The following is a 15032-nucleotide window of genomic DNA, read 5'->3' on the forward strand; positions in this document are numbered from 1 at the left end:
GGTCTTAGACTTCTGATCACATCCATATAGCCAGAGAGGAAAAGAAAAACTTATTTATCTTCTTGATATACAGCCTCTTTCAATGTCTGTGGATGCTGTATGTAACTTGGTAGAGTCAAATACTATTAAATTGTCATCACTGTCAAAAAGAGGCGTAATAAGTTTTTCTACCTGCGTCATAGTTAATGACATCTATAACGTGTAACACAAATCAGAATTTGTGTTTGCCTTTCTTTTTTCCTAAATATGTGTTTTCTGATCTCTCTGGCCATAGATGTGAGGCACAGACCTCAAAATACAAATAAATATATACTTTTTTTGTATACATTTATATTGGTTTATTGTATAAACCAAGTATATATTTATATTGACTTGTTGTATAAACCAATAAAATATCCAAATGACAGGGGCCAGACTCTTGGCTTGGATGAGGTATGTATACACAGGCAAAAGTTAAGCAGAAGTACCTCATTCTAGTTCTGGATGGTCGACATGGATTTGAAAGATAGTATTTCACTGATTGAAAGCCTTGGAAATGGTTCCACACAACAGTTATTAGTAAACACGTTTGCAGAAGTTATTTAATTACTGTTAAGAATGAAAGGCACCTCTTTTGCTGTCCTCATCTTAAAGAATAATACAGTTATATGTCCTATTACCAAAGTTTCAGTTAATGACAGACCTATAAGATTATAACATAGCATAATACCATATTTTTCCTGTACCTTTTCTATGTCTAGATAGATTTAGATACACAAATGCTTATCATTATGTGATAGCTGCCTACATATACAGTATAGCAGCATACTGTACTGGTTTGTAGCCTAGGAGTAATAGGCTATACTATCTAACCCACATGCGTAGTAGGCTATATCATCTAGGTTTTTGTAAGTGCGCTCCATGAATTAGCACAATGATGAAATCATTTAATGACATATTTATTAGAACTTATCCTTGTCATTAAGTGAGGCATGACTGTATAGTAGACTATATAGTAGGCTTTGTTAAGCTTCAGAAACAACCTCCAAATCTCATGGGCTTCAAATGGCAAAAGTTTATTGCTTGATCATACAACATGCCTGTTGTGATTCATCAATGTGGCTGTGTTTGCAGGAGTTACTCAAGGACTAAAACTTCCGGAGCAGGCACCGTCTAAAATAGGGGTTGGCAATGTGGCCTGTAGGCCAGATCTGGTGCCCCATCTGATTTTTATGATCCACAAGCTAAAAATGATCTTTACCTTTTAAATGGCCGGCAATTGTGACACATAAAAATTACACAAATTCAAGTTTCAGTTTCTATAAATATTATTGGCATAGAGCTACACCAATTTGTTTATGTATCATTTGAGGCTGCATTTGTGATATAACAGCGAAGTTTGGTACTTGATCCAGAGACCAGATGGCCCACAAAGCTGAAAATATTTATAATCTGGATGTTTACAGAAAAATTTTGCTGATCCTTGATCTAAAATACCACTAGCTGCCACACCAGCTGGAAGAGAGCCCTGGAAGATCTTGCACAGGCAATTATAAGTTCAACTTGGTAGTGATATGTCAGGCCCATTAAACCAGTTGACTAGAAACAGTCAACGGCCCCTCATCCGACAAGTGGGTCTGTAACTACCATACGCCCAGGAGGAGGAGAAAGTCATTGGCAGCCCTAATGGCTGCCCTAGCTAATACCAATAATAGCAACAGCATTGAGAGCACACACATTGCTCCTGTACTTCCCACACTCTTCCAAGTGCTTTCCCTGTGTTTACTAATTCATCCTCACAACCACCTCATGATAAAAGTATTATAGTACTATTTTCCCCATTTTACAGATGAGGAGACTAAGAAAAGAAAGCTTGTATGATTTTCCTGAGATAAATCCAGCTAATAAAACATGGAAGCAGTTTAAACCTAGTCAGCGACCCCCAAATTTAATCTCAAGCACTATGCTGTAGACCAACCTACCTACCACTCACAGACCTGCTGAGACTTTAATTCCATTAACTTCAACAAAGTATTGAAGGCAAGTCTAAGCAATAGAAGAATCCCATTCGTTGATGCTGTAGAGACAACTTTTTCACAAATTCCTCAATTACGGAATATGGTAGACATAAGCAAACCACTAATTTTAGTGTCTATATAACAGATTTCAAAACATTTAACAGTTTATTTAAGAGGTTGCTAGTGAGTGGCCCATAGATGAAAGTAAAATCTAATACCTGTGGATTTGTGTGCAGTTCTCCTATAGCACCAAAAAAAAAAAAAAAAAAAAAAAAAGAGAGAGAGAGAGAAAGGATATGCATAATAAGAGCAGATTATGGCTCAGCAAGGTGACCCACTGACAAGCATTTGGCCCTAAAGTGAGAATGTCCCTTCTAGTGGACAGTATTTTACAGCCATTTTTTCCCTGATTATCTCAACTTTTGTTTTGATCTTCTCATCTTTGCTTCTACGCCAACTCAAAAACGTGTTCCATGGGCATTCATTTCATTTAGCTGGAGAAAAGAAATATCATAAAATAGTTATGGTTTAGAAGTGATGGATTTGAAGTCATCATATTGCAGTGTCTGCTTTATTTTGTTGACTATGCCTTTATGCCTTCATAAAGGAGTTTATGTATAATCACCACCCATGTTCCTTTTAGCATCCATTACACTTACCTGTGAACAATAGTGGAAGAATCTCATTTTAAAAGAATAAAAAGCAGGTAATGATTATTGTTGGGCTTCCTTTTCAGCATGTATTCCTGCTTGCATATTATTGAATAAATGTTATGAAGAAACATAGAAGAAAAATGAATAAAGAGGTAGGAGCAGACAAAGTGAGGCCAGATGCAGTGGTTTAAACCTGTAATTCCAGCACTTTGAGAGGTTGAGGTGGGAGGATCACTTGAGAATGGGAGGACTGCTTGAACCTAGGAGTTCAAGACCAGCATGGTTTGTGACCTAGGAGGAATGCATAGGTAGTACAAAGGGAGACCCCCATCTCTAGAAAAATAAAAATCAAAACAGCCAGGCATAGTGGCATGTGCTTGTAGTTCCTGATACTCAGGAGGTAAAGGTGGGAGGATCACTTGATCCTGGGAGGTCAAGGCTGTAGTGAGCTGTGATCATGCCATTGCACTCCAGCCTAGGCAATGGAGTGAGACCCTATCTTAAAAAAAAAAAAAAAAAAAAGAAAGAAAAGAAGACTAGACAAAGTGAGTATGCAATGGAAAGAGCACATGAGGCCACCCACTATTGCAGGAACAGCTCAGAAATGTGGGCTCTTTGGAACCTGGAACCTAAAAGGTAAATAACTTCGTTTTCCAGTCTTTCAGAACTTTATCCTTTCATCCTCCTCCATTGTTATCTTTGAAATTGGGTTTCAATTTGTATATTAATAATAAGAATGGCAGCTCTTATTTCTAACATACCCAGTATATGTTGCTCCATTTATTAGAGACCTTTCATGTATGGTCTCTAATGCTCACAGTATCCATTAAAGTTAGGCATTCTACTTAGAGGTATGAGGGTTTGGTGGTTACAGCTTCCTCCAATCATCCAGCTAGTAACCAAAGTGATGTTAATTATTCAAAAGGCCACTAAAATATTTGATATTAACATATTCAATCTTTTATGTCGATGTTTTACACAATTTTAGAAAAATCAGTATAGCCAGAGGATTTATTCATATAAAATAGCAAAGCCTATGTCTGTTCTAGATATTGTTTCCATGTCATTCTCAGCCTTAAAGGATGATAATGGAGAAGGAAAATCTGATAAACTATTGCCTAGCTGGCTTAATGGGTTTCGTTTAAGAATAGGGTTCATGGTGGCACATGCCTGTAGTCTCAGCTACTGGGGAGGCTAAGGAAGGAGAATCTCTTGAATCCGGGAGGTGGAGGTTGCTGTGAGCCGAGATCACTGCCCCCTAGAATGAACAGTAGATATAGCTATTTTTCTAAGCCTTATTTCATTTCAATTCTTGTCCTACTCACAGCAGAATACAACTTATTTATTTTAGATGTTGGCTCAGGGAAGCTGTGATTCAGTTTCCAGAGACATATCAACATCCAGGGTGAATGCCCCACTTTGAGGTAGAAACCTCCCCTTCAGTTGTTTCATTTCTGGGATTCCATTAATTCCATAAATTAAGTTAATTCCATTAACTTCAATAATGTATTGAAGAGAAGTCTACAGCAAGCAAGCACATTTTGGGACAGAGATTAGAAAAGTGGAGATACAGTCTCAGTTATTTTAACAAAAGTTTGAAGCCAGATCTGAGAATAGCCCAAAGGCAGTCTGATGTCCAATCCATTACATGGGTACCCTTTCTTCATGCTCTCTGATGTATCTTTGTTGGGAAAGCGTAAAAGCGCTACAATATGTAAAGAGCAGTAAGGAATCAAGTGTGTTCTTGTAACCTCATTGGTTACAAGAAAATAATAGGAAGCAGCAGACCCAGGACTTAAGTCTCAGCAGCCTGGCTCTGGAGTAAAATGTATTTCTATGTGGGTGGACCAGCTACCTAAAATTATTTTTGCAGTAGAGTTTCAACATATCCAATGTATAAGCCATTTTCTTTTGTAAAAAAATGAAGAAGAAATCTAGTGGGTGGGTGTTGAATCAATTGTGGTATTACCTTACTTTTAGCAATTTTACTTCAGGGAGATAATGATGCCGTAAATGTAGTTTCTCCGTGATTAGCCTTGTATGAGAGTAGAAATAAAAGAGTGAGGAGTAGTCCATATTAGTGAAAAAAAAATGGAAAAAATAGGAGTTATATTTTTCCCACCAACAATTCTGATCTGGTTAAATATGATAATTTTAATAGTATTAGTAATATCAGAGTAAATTTTCATGCCTACTCTGAACCAGGTATTATTATAATTACTTTGCCTGTATTTATTTAATTCTTACACCAGTTAAATATAAGGATTATTTCAATTATTGCAATTTAGGGCATTCACCCTGGATACCAATGTAAGTCTCTAGAAACTGAATCACAGCATCAATGCCTTTCACCTTCCCTGAGCTCACATTTAAAATAAATAAGTTGTATTCTACTGTGATTAGGACAAGAATTGAAATGAAATAGGTTTAGAAAAATAGCTATAATATGTCTACTCTTCACCCTAGCGTGCAATATTCTTGACCTAAATCACCTTTGTATTTCCCCCAACCCTATTCTTAAACCAAGACCATTGATCCAGCTAGCAATCGCTGTTATTAAAACAACCACGTAAAGTTGATGCTGTCATCCACATTCTACAGATGAGAAACTTGAAATATAGAATGGAAAATAATAGGAAGCAGCAGACCCAGGACTTGAGTCTCAGCAGCCTGGCTCTGGAGTCTGTGATTCTATCCATTATGTTATCCTCCCTCAAACATTTTTGTCCTGCCCAGAATTGCTTCCTTTTTCCTACCTTTGTTCTCTACATACCACAGGTCCCTAGGAGATAAAGGATGGGAATTTGTTTAATCTCAAGCATAAACAAAACAAGCAGCTATTTTGCCCTGCTCAACCAAAACATGCTTAAGGATCCATTAGTGTCTCTCTTGTCAATGATTTACAGACAAAGACACTTGGAGCTTTCTTCCAGTCCATTGGGTCAATAAAGCATTTTTAACACAGTCTTAAATATGCATTTCTGACATCCGCTACAATAGATTAAAAAAAAAAAAAAGCTATTTATAAGATCTTGATCAAGAATTCCTGTAAAAGTGACTGAAAAAAATCTGTGATTTTTCTTACATATTACAGCTTTTAAAGAAAGGAACCATTTGTAATAAAGTGGAAATGTAAGGATCCGAATAATCATGTCAGTCTTAACATTCCTTAAACACGGTTTATTCATTTTCTCCAAAAATCGCCTTTGGCTATAAGCATGTATCCTAGCCTATTAATGAGAACTGAAGTTTCCTCATAGTTACTTTTAATTGCTATTTCATTTTAAAGCTATTTCACTTAGAGTAAAAAGCTTTTCCTTTGTATGTTTTGACTCTATCCCAAACCAAAATCCCAAGTTGATTTTTCTAGAAGCCGTGTGGGAAATTCTCATCTTTGTGAAAGCTACACTTAGCATTCAAATTTATCTTTGTAAAAGACCACATAATGGATATTCAGAAAAAGTTCCCAAAAGAGGATTAATTTATATATTCTATCTTTCTTCTTCTATCTTTTCTTTTTTATTTTCCTATTCTTTCCCTTTACATTTCATCTTTTATTCCCTCCCTGTTTCTTTCCTTTCTTCTTTCCTTTCATCATTCAGTCATTTAATCATTTAGTAAATGTGTGACTGCCCACTATTTTTCCAGGCACAAGAGATAAAGAATTAAACAAGGTGTGGTCCCTGCCAGCAGGGAGTACCCAGCCAAACAGGCTAGACAACAAGCCTATAGTTCCAGTTAGGAGTTATGTTGTGAAAGAAAAGTTCAGCTTCCTAAAAGAATATACAATGGGGATCAGCAGTGAGTCTTTGAGGAAAAGCTTCATTCAATAACTATTTACAGACCAAATAATCTCCAGATGTCAAACTTAGTACTGGGCCAGTGGTAAAACAGGAAAAAAAAAATGTTGTCCTTCCTCTTTATAGGAAAAGCAAGTCATCATTTTAAAAAAATCAAAATCATGTATACTATAAAATATTTTAGGAGAATTATGTAGGAGATGTAGGATCATACACAGGAGACTATAACTCATGATATGGTTCAAGAAGGCCACCACAGCAATACCCACATACATGCACATGTACAGTGCTTAGGCTTACATTTCCTTTCTCTTTATTTATTTGTTTATATTTATTTATTTATTATTGAGACAGAGTCTTGCTATGTTGCCCAGGCTGGAGTGCAGTGGTGACATCTTGGCTCACTGCAACCTCTGCCTCCTGGGTTCAAGCGATTCTCCTGCCTCAGCCTGCCATGTAGCTGGGACTACAGGCACCTGCCACCATGCCTGACTAATTTTTACATTTTTAGTAGAGATGAGGTTTCACCATATTTGCCAGGCTGGTCTTGAACTCCTGACCTCCTGATCCACTTGCCTTGGCTTCCCAAAGTGCTGGGATTACAGGCATGAGCCACCAGGTCCATCCCTTTCTTTTTATTTTTAAAGCAATTATCTCTAATCCAATTTACACTCCCCTGTTAGCATCTTTTCTTCTTTCCCAGAAAACCTGCTGTTGTGACAATTTTGAATTGTTTGGCTGTGCTTGGTCTTGGACAGAAAACCACTAATAGATATGGTTTGGCTCTATGTCCCCACCCAAATCACATCTTGAATTGTAATTTCCACATGTCGAGGGAGGGATGTAGTTGGAGGCGATTAGATCATGAGGGTGGTTTCCCCCATGCTGTTCTTATGATAGTGGGGGAGTTCTCATAAAATCTGATGATTATAAAAGTGGTCATTTCCCCTACACTCTCTCTCCTGCCACATTTTTAAGAAGGTGCCTTCTTTCTCTTCACATTCTACCATGATTGTAAGTTTCCTGAGGCCTCCCACGTCATGTGGAACTGTGAGTCAATTAAACCTCATTTATTTATAAATTATCCAGTCTCAGGTAGTTTTTTTATAGCAGTGTGAAAACAAACTAATATAATCACCAACAGCAAAACATACTACTGAATGTCCAATTCCCTGGCAGATGAAAAGGATTGGATATTTTCAAGTTCCCATAGGTGTCCATTCCAAAAAGTTGACCCAGTTTGTAGCCTGGAGTGATCCACTTGGTTGGTATGAGCTATTTCTGTTAAATATTTGGTCTGGGGGCAAACCCTGGCTTACAATGCCAGTTGCCAAGCTTTTAGTAGTCTGCCTGCCAGTCATTCCTAAGCTCTTCCTCCCTTTCCATCATGACACATAATTGTCATCAGTGGGGACTCTTTTTAAAAGAAACATTATCCTTAGCAATTTATCTTTCTTGTGTTTTCTCACTTGTATAGGGCAAGGCAGTGATGCATTGAACTGGGAAGGAGGGATCATTGCTAGGAGCATATTGGACTTGGCATTTTTTTAACTTCTCCAGCTCAGAGTCGCTGCTGCCAGAAATAATCTTGAAATGCTATCTTATTCCCTTTTTTGTATATTAGAAACTTTCTTTTTCTGTTAAAAATAGATTTAATAATGTATTCAGAGCTCTGACAAACCCAAGAGAAAAGAGTAAATGGGAAACTAGAGAGATGCCCCGTGGAGCTTTTTTTTTTTTTTTTTTTTTTGTAGGGGACCTTCCTCTTAACACCTGGGTCAACATGGGCAAAAGGAATGAGAAGGAAGGCCACTGTTTTGAAGATTTGTGGTGGAAAGAGAACTGCGAAGTGGAGTACAGCTAACACGTCTAAAATTTCAGATCAGTGTGCATTAGCCAGATAATTATGGCATTCACCTCCTAATTGGAAAGAACGATGGTATCACTTATAATGCTAGATTTAGGTTTGGGGGCTAATTTTTTACAGATATTTTAGATGTATGTTTTCTTCATATTAACTAATAACAGAAACAATAATCTGGAATTTCTGAATAGTACAAACAACCTCCCTACTAGCCTATGTTTTATTCTACATCCTCTGCCATTAGATAACAGGTTATTTCATCTGTGTTATTTTTTAGATCTGCAGATGCAGGGTGAATTCCAGGGAAGAGGTCATTTTCCATAAGCAAAAGAAAAAAAAAAAAAACCATGGGGGAAAGCTGCACTTTCTGAGCACTTAAATGACTTAGCTTTGAGAAACTATAGATTGTCTTGAAATCATTTTGATGTGGATTGAGGTAAAATTTAGAAATGGATAGATATTGACACCAAGGAAAAGTCTGAAAGACATTTTCATGACAAATATTATCATTATTATCATTTTGAAATAACCTTGGCAGTTACGTTTGAAATGATAGTTCACAAGGTAAACCTTAAAATACAAATACATTGTACATTTTCTAATTTCCAGAAAGAGTATGACAAACCTAATTCGTCTCCTTCGTTGGGAGCAACTCTGGGGAACATTTTGGTTTCCTGTCTCCTTTTCTAAGAAGCCAGCTAATGGGGACAATAGATAAGTAGAAGCTTTTTGTCTGAGGGAGTCTTGAAAAATTTTATCTCTGTGGTTATAACAGGAATTTTGTGTCCTTTTATGTCCTTATAGAATTTGATCACCTCCTCACTGTATCTTGAGTGGGCCCAGGTAAAGGTGGGCTCTTTATAAAGCCAAGAATAAAAAACACATAGGAATGGGGGTAGGTATATATTTTACAAGCTTTCTATACGATACCAAAAGCATACACCCTTCTCGGTTAGGTTCCATATTAATTGATCATGAAAAAACCATGACGAATTTGTTATTCATTTTTCATTTTGTTCAATCATTTATCCATCTAAATGTAATGTGATATCTTTGATGGGACCCTGGAACAGGAAAGTATGTTATGTAAAAGCTAAAACAATCTAAATAAAGCCTAGCCTTTAGTTGAATAATGTATCAATCAAATGCTTGCCATTTAATACTACCTTTAGATAGCTGATAATCACCTAAGTATGATTGATTTCACTTTTTCCTTAGCAGAGAAATCTCTGTGAAGAATAGATTATTAAACTGAATTTAAAAAATAGAATATCTCCTTTCTTGGAATGGAGGTAACTGAACCCCCTTTGATAATCCGGGAACCCCCACAAAATGTATTTTCAGAGCAACGTTATGTAAGTGTGACTTTCCCTGCCAAAGATCTAATAGTTTTACTTTTTAAACGCAAGCCCAGGCTTCCATGGGCAGGATAGATTGAAAGATTAAATTGTTCCATTTGACTGTGTCTAGGTCTGTCACAGTGTAAACCTTGGGAAGGAGATTTGGGTATGACAGACCTTCCGACCTTCCAACTGTTGGGGTCCTATAGGGTTCCACGATGTCCACAAGACCTTTTTCTGGGCTCTCCACCAGTGTACCTGAGCAGCATATGTAATTGAAGCCATAGTTCAACTTGTCAAACCAACGAGGCTGTTATTTAGAACAACACCTTCCTGGCCTCCTGTGTGCAAATCCACCATCTGTGAGCCTAAGCAAAATAAGGCCTGGGGCCACTGACTTTATATATAAGGCTTTAATGAATATGGAGCATTTGTCATTTCCCAGTTACCAAGGTCTCCTCCCCTTTTCAAAGAAATGACAACATGTATGTCAGGGTGGGAAAGGGGAAAGAGCACTGGGTATGGGGTGAGGGTCTGGGTTCTGGTCTCAGTGCTGCTGGATCCTTGCTAGGTAAAACATGGGCAAGTTTCTAAGTCACTCTTGGTCTCAGTTGCTTCTCCTATAAAATAAATATTTGTGATGTGTCTATTCTGGTATTGAGCACATATGAAAAACTCAATAAATGATTAATTTATTTAATACTATTACTGTTACCATTGGTTACATGGCTGTATTGCTTGCTATAAGTCTGCATCATCTCTAGAAATGGGAATAATAATAGTTCTATCTCCATCTTTGAACTGCTTTGAAAATTAACTGATATGTGTTAAAAGCACATTTTAAACCTTGATAATAATACGCCAGATGTTGTTGAATACATAAAACAATAAGAGTCCGTGTTCTGGAGGAGTTTGATTTCCAATGGGACATGTGGACAACCATATCATCAGAAAATTATATACTATGTTTGAAAATTGCAGGTGTTGTGGGGAAGGAGTTGAGGGGACATAAAATAAGGGAGCTCATGGGTGCTGGCTAAGAGGAATATGATTTATTTTAAATAGAGAGGTCAAATGTACCACTGATTAAGTGACATTTGAGCAACAATGGAGCAGGGAATGGGTGAGCCAGAGATCTATTGGGAGAGTGTCTCAGGCGATGCAATGACCCTTAGGCTGTACATGCCTGGCATGCTCATGCAGTAACCATCAAAGTGACCAGTGTCCATGGAGGAAAGAGAAAGAGAGAGAGAGTCATAACAAATAAGGTCAAAGTCACAACTAGGGGAAGAGGGGTGGCTTGGATATCTAACCTTGATAACCATTCTAAGCCAAGTGTCAGACCTTTTCTTGGAAGTTTTTCATCCACAAGGAACAACTGCTTGTGGAAAAACTGCAAAAAGCATGAGTTTTGGGATCTAATACACTGGGGTCACACTTATGTGATTCTGGGCAAGTCATTCAAACCCTCTGAGCCTCAGTTTCTCGTGTGTAACATGGGGACAACACCTTGTAAAGTTGCTGGGACGTCTGTAATTAATGCAGCATCCAGTACCCAAGTCAGAGCTCCAGAACAGGCAGTGAGCTCCACGAGTGACAAAGAATGATTCCTTTGGCTCATTGACATCAGTGCCATGAGGGACAGGCTTTGGACCTTCAGTGGCCACCTTGCTGTCAGTATTATTTAACTCAGTGCAGTAACTCAGGCGATCTGGCATGTCTGTCAGTGTGTCTGTTGACTTGACTGTAAATCAAATGAGATTCAAAATACATCCTGCGAGCTTTCATGTGGCTTGTGCCATTTTCAGTCATAAATATTGCTCCAATCTTGTATCAGAGCCAAGAGGTGACTTTAAAATTAGTGGCATTTTCATGAAGTGTCGAACTATCTGTTACTGACTTGACCGAGAGTATTTATAGCTGACAATTATAAGGTAAAGTGACATAGTTGCAGGTGTCTGGGTTAAAGAGTGTAATATGTGATTAGCCCTATTCCATTAACTCTAATCCCAGTGTTGTGCATGTGCAGATAGTAAGGCACTCTTCCATGAGCAAGTTGTAAGCTTCTTTCTTCTGCTCAGTGTTTTGCAATAGCCATTTGTTTCTTTTCCTTTGCTACCTTGTACTTCTCCAAATCCTCCTGCACACAGCTTATCAATGTGGTTGCCCTAGAAAAACACCTGGACCACACCAGCCCTTTTTCCAAAAATTCCCATTCATGGCTGTGAGGAGACAAACGATGACCTTGACTCCAACCAAGCTTACAGTTTGGCTGGGGCACAGGCATGAACAACTAAACACCGGAAATGTATAGAGTGCTAATAGAATGAACAATGGTGAAAGTGAGAAACATTTTCCAAGGAGCTGACCTTTTAGTTGAGCTCTAAGGAGAGTTAACCGGCAAAATCATTTGTGCTGGAGTGAAGAGGCTGGAGGGATGGGAGGTAGGAGTGAGTATTCCAGGAGAAACCATATTTGCAGTGCTTCTAAGACAGAAAGCATATTATTTATATCTTTGTTGGCATCAACAAAGTCACTCTATCATTATCATCATAGGTAGCATATACAGACTCTTTACCATGTGTCAGGCTCTGCGCTAACCCCTTTATATGTGTTCACTCTGTTTATACTCACACAACCCTGTGATACAGGTGTTACTATTATTCCCATTTTATAGATGAGGAAACTGAGACACTCAGAAAGTGACAGAGCTGAGATTCAAACTATAAGAGGCTGATTTGAAAGCCTGAACTCTTCCCTCCCAATGAGGGAAATGTAATTAGTCTACTCAAAATCAGAGACTCTTGTGTTTCTTTCATGTTAGGCCAGCATTTCTCAATACCTTTTCAATTTGATCTTTTAGGCAAGATCATTCTTTCTATGGGAGCCCAGCATTGTGGGATGTTAGCATAGCCCTGCTTCCTACCTGAAAGATGCAAGTAGCTGGGTGCTCGAACCTGTGATGACAATCAGAAATGTCTTTAAACTGGCCAGATATTATTAGAGGGGAGGGAGTAACACCCCGCCACCACTGCACTGAGAATCACTGCACTACACAGTTCTCAGAGGACAAGATAAAATGATGAGCTGTGTCTTAAGTCTTCTCTCCTTCCTTTCTCCCTCCTTTTCATTTTTACAATGTTTTCTAAGTATCCATATGTATCTTCTACGTACAGGGGATGTATACACATCCCTTACAGTTTATCACATAGTAATTTGTATATAGAGGTTGCTTAACAAACGTTTGGTGAATTTTTGTCAACTGCATCCCAAATGCTAAAAATCCTAAATGGTATGGGTCTATTCGGAACTCCAAACTTGAGGTTGAGAAGGTTGATGCCTGGTTTCTGGTCATTTGGTGTATCTTTTGCATCCCTAGAGATCTGGCTTAGCTGATTTCCTGTGAGCCAGAAAGACCCACTTGGATGCTTGTCTGCCTTTACACAGAGCCAGCAGTTCACCTGCTAAGAACCTAGTGGAGAGTGACATACATTAGTTTGCCCATAAATGCTGATGCATGCATGGATGAGCTGTTATAAATAAGTCAAGCTATATGCCCAGGCCTGCAATTAGAGACATTGTTTAAAGCACCTACCCATTTTCTTCAGCAATTCTTTCTTTCATTTGTGGATGAAGTCTACACTTGGGAAATATCTCCCAATTAGATTTTCAATTCAGCCCCCTTGAGAGTGGGCAGGCAATGGAAGGGAGAGCTGATTCCTGGGCAGTTTTCCTGCCACTCTAGGTTCTGTATCACTGGACCGTCAGTTGTTGTCAATAGTGGGAGCTCAGAGAATCCTAAATGTGATAACACAACAGAGAGCTCCCAAAAAATGCATTTAAATCAGGGAGCATCTTTATTGGGTGTGTTAATTCCAAATCCTCTCAATTCATTGCTTTACTGCCTTTCAATACCTACAGCCCATAATTGCCACATCTTGAGGGCTATTCATTGGTATTCCTTGTTGCTTTGGAAGTACAGCACTATCTTCTCCAAGATTATACATAGTAGAAGAGAGTCCTTTCATAATTATATTTCATGGAAACGGTTTCTATAATTTCAATTACTTTCCCCCACCCCTCTACATGTACTCCCAGAGGCTTGAATGGTCACTGAGTTATTTCTAATCCATGTCCCTGTTATTTCTGTCTTTCCAGAAGGAGGGACGTGTGAAGTGATAGCAGCACACCGATGTTGTAACAAGAATCGCATTGAAGAGCGGTCGCAAACAGTAAAGTGTTCCTGTCTACCTGGGAAAGTAGCTGGAACAACAAGAAACCGGCCTTCCTGCGTCGATGGTAGGTAGCTGGTTTTACCACTTGAAGAATTCATGTTGGCATTCACTGTACATAAGGTAATTTCTTGTTTTATCTAATATGGTTCCAGATAATGCACAAGGTGTATCCAAAGTGTTAGAAAGCTATACAAATGCCAGCCTCAGCAGAGTCTGAATTCTTATTTCTCTGGTGTTAAACAGTTTGAATGTTTTTTTCTTCAAAATTCATGTTGAAATTTGTTTGCCATTGCAGTGTTGGGAAGTGGGATCTTTGGAAGGTGATTGGGCTATGAGGAACTGTATTAGTCTTTTCTCATGCTGCTATAAGGAAATACCTTAGACTTGGTAATTCATAAAGAAACTAGGCTTAATTGGCTCATGGTTCCACAGGCTGTACAGGAAGCATGGCTACGGAGGCCCCCAGGAAATTTCCAATCATGGCAAAAGCAAAAGGGAAGCAAGCAGGTTTTACACGGCCAGGAAAGGAGGAAGAGAGCAAAGGGCGAGGCGCCGCACAATTTTAGAAAACCAGATATGGTGAGAACTCACTATCACAAGAACATCAAGGGGGAGGTCTGCCTCCATGAGCCAGTTACCTCTCACCAGGCCCCTGTTCCAACACTGGGGATTACAATTTTACCTGAAATTTGGGCAGGGACATAAATCCAAATCATACCAGGGACCCTGCCCTGTTGGGTGGAATTAATACTAATATAAAAGTGTGAGTTTATACTTCTCTTGCACCCTTGCTTTTCTGCCTCTCATCATGTGATGATGCAGCAAGAAGACCCTTACCTGATGCCTTGATCATGTACTTCCCAGCCTCTGGTACTGTGAGCTGATACATTTCTATTCATTACAAATTACCCACTTTCAGGTATTCCATTATAGCAGCACAAAATGAACTAATACTTCTGAGTTCTAGGGTTTCAAATAGCTTTAGTTTGAAATTTTGTAGAGCAAATTAGAGTAAAGGAATACTTTTCAGGTCAAGACACTTGAAGGTCCTGTTCACTTGGGAAATGATTTTGGACTGAGGCTACAGAGAATGATGATGGTAATATGATAATAAGTATAACAATATCTAACATTCATTCTACA

General features: G+C 38.5%; 1 protein-coding gene across 4 annotated transcripts in view; it reads left to right on the forward strand.

Annotated features, from left to right (window-relative positions):
* TAFA1 (TAFA chemokine like family member 1) overlaps positions 1 to 15032 on the forward strand; it is a 517554-nt gene that overhangs the window by 383061 nt on the left and 119461 nt on the right. For 3 of the 4 annotated variants that reach the window (XM_032290427.1, XM_032290428.1, XM_032290429.1), the window contains exon 3: positions 13813 to 13953. In XM_032290427.1, coding sequence (XP_032146318.1) covers positions 13813 to 13953 — 141 coding nt within the window. The remainder of the gene's footprint in view (positions 1 to 13812; positions 13954 to 15032) is intronic. The other variant, XM_032290430.1, reaches the window with a different exon arrangement.

This window comes from Sapajus apella, unplaced genomic scaffold (genome assembly GCF_009761245.1).
Source record: "Sapajus apella isolate SASKATOON/1434 unplaced genomic scaffold, GSC_monkey_1.0 scaffold23, whole genome shotgun sequence".
Classification (NCBI taxonomy): domain Eukaryota; kingdom Metazoa; phylum Chordata; class Mammalia; order Primates; family Cebidae; genus Sapajus; species Sapajus apella.